Genomic DNA, 2,193 nt, shown 5'->3' with positions numbered 1-2,193 from the left:
TATAATGGCGGGAGGCGCCTCAACGCGTCCCCCCCCGCCCACCGGGGGGTCCACCCTCGCGTCGCCGGACCGAGGACCCCGGCGAAAAATCCCCCGGGGGGGAGAGAGGGCAGGGGGCGGGAGTGCAGACGCGCACTCAAAGGACCAGCTCCCCCGCCCCCCTACCCCCCTGCGGGCAGGACGTGCCCGCTATTGTGGGGAGGGGGGACTAGCGTCTGTCCCCTCGCCCTCGGATGCAGACCCCCTCCAAGGGGGTCTGCCGGGAGGGAATGTTGGGTCGCCCCTCACCCTCCCGCCACAGCCTCGTGGTGCCTGCCAGCACCCACTCTCTCCCAGGGTGTGCCGGGAGGGGATCCCCAAGTCCGAACACAGCGGACATTTGGGTACCCTCCCCCGGCACTCCCCCACCTCATGCCCCTCCTGACCGCAGCGGTAGCATCTACCGCTGCGGTCCCTCTCCGCGGTGCATTCCGCCCGGGTGTGCCCCACAACCAGGCACCGGTAGCACCGCTGAGGGCCGGGTCGCACCGCGAGTTTCGCTCTCGCCCACGCGAACCCGACCCTCACTGCGCCGGTGCGCGCAATTACGTGCGCGACCCTCGCCGGGCACCGCACCCATGCGGTGCCTCTCTGCCGGGCGGAAGAGGGGTGTCGCGTGATCTTGCTCACGCCCACCTCCCCCGCCCCGCAGCCCCCCTCTCGGGAGATGTCCAACTTGGCCATCTCCTCCGTTGTCGAGTCGTCCAGCCCGGTCAGTCGCAGCGACGCGAACTTCCCGGGCCGGGCGACCCGAACCCCCATATCCTCCAGGGCGACCCGGAGCCGGCAGGCCAAGTCGTCCGCCTTGGCCTGCCTGCCCGCCCCGGGGATCTCCAACAGGAGACCCCCGTTGGCCGCCCCACGGCACGTCATGCCGCCGATCCCCAGGCCCTCCAGAGAAACTTTCTCCTTTGCAGCCCGGAGAACGGCGGCGTACGTCGCCCCTCTCTTGTCCCCCTCTGGGACGAGGAGTGAGACGGCCGCGGTGGCCGGTGCGCGGGACCGTGCGCGCCGTTGGGCGACTCCTCGCCCATCACGCCCCCCCGACACACCAACCCCCGCCTGCCCCCCACTCCCCCCTCTTTTCCCCTCACGGGGCTGCGCGGGGACGGGGGAGGAGCAGGAGCTGGACTCCCCATCCCCCTCCCCCCCGCTATCACCATCCCGCTGCTTTGGGGTCTCCTCCTTGGAGGGGATCCCCAGCAGGAACCTACATCTCCTGTCGGCGGCCTCCCCGGCCAGCCGAATGACCTCTTCCCTGAGGCCATCCGGCCACGCCAGGGGGGCCGCCGACTTCACCTCCTCCAGCGGGGGGGAGGTTCCTAACACCCCCCCCTCCGTCTGACAGGCCTGATCTTCGCCCGTCACTCTCTCGGGAGAGGTCGCCCTCTCCCAAGTCTCCCGGGGGAGGGGCGTCTGCGTGGACACCGCCTCCCCCGGAGCCTCCATCTTTACAGGAGAGGTCGCCCTCTCCCGCCTCCCCCGCAGGGGGGGCGTCTGCGTAGACGCCTTCCACGCCACCACCCTCGGGGGGTATAACCACGCGGGAGAGGTAGCCCTCTCCCGCGTCTTCCGGGCGGTCTGCGTCCACCCAGATCGCCTTTTTGGAGGGGGGCGCTTCTTCACCATCCCCTCCATCTTCTCCTCCAGGTCCTCCGCGAGCCGTGCGGAGGTGTACTCCTGTTCCCACAGGAGGTACACCGTGGCCAGAACCCTCTCTGTTGCTCCAGAGAGGGCGGCCCTCCTCCGCTCCACGTTCTCCCCAACGATGAGGCGTCGAGCGAGCCTGGAGTATTCCTCCACGAACGCCAGCGCCGACTCCGCCAGCTCGAAGCTGTTCAGCCCCTCGACCTTCCTAAAGGCCGAACTTAGTTCGCCCTCCAGGCCGGCCCTGTAGTTGGAGCACGCATCCTCCATGCGCTCCAGCCGCGACTCCTCCCCGTCGGACTCTTCCGGGCCCGGCTCCACCTCCTGCGCCGTGGGGTCCGCAAGCGCCCCCTCCATCTTCTCGCTCGCGGCCCTCTCCGCGGCTTCATCCGCCGCTCTCTCCCTTTTCTCCCGCCTCATCCGCTTCCTGCGGCTGGCGGAAGTCTCGGGAGTGAGACCGGCGCCCTCGTCTTCGAGGGTTTTAATCCCCCCATCCCCGGGTTTTTT

At 69.7% G+C, this 2,193-nt stretch overlaps 1 protein-coding gene across 1 annotated transcript; it reads right to left on the bottom strand.

The window, feature by feature from the left end:
- Positions 1-288: 288 nt before the first annotated feature.
- Positions 289-2,106, bottom strand: LOC105561335 (the record flags this gene model as incomplete). The annotated part of the gene is made up of 1 exon (XM_012011214.1): positions 289-2,106. A coding segment is annotated over exon 1 (1,818 nt), but the record flags the coding sequence as incomplete, so codon positions are not given.
- Positions 2,107-2,193: the final 87 nt, after the last annotated feature.

Source organism: Vollenhovia emeryi, unplaced genomic scaffold (assembly GCF_000949405.1).
Source record: "Vollenhovia emeryi isolate VEMERY1.0 unplaced genomic scaffold, V.emery_V1.0 DF945395.1, whole genome shotgun sequence".
Taxonomy (NCBI): Eukaryota; Metazoa; Arthropoda; class Insecta; order Hymenoptera; family Formicidae; genus Vollenhovia; species Vollenhovia emeryi.
Note: the sequence above shows the minus strand (reverse complement) of the source record. Positions and strands in the feature narration are given on the sequence as shown.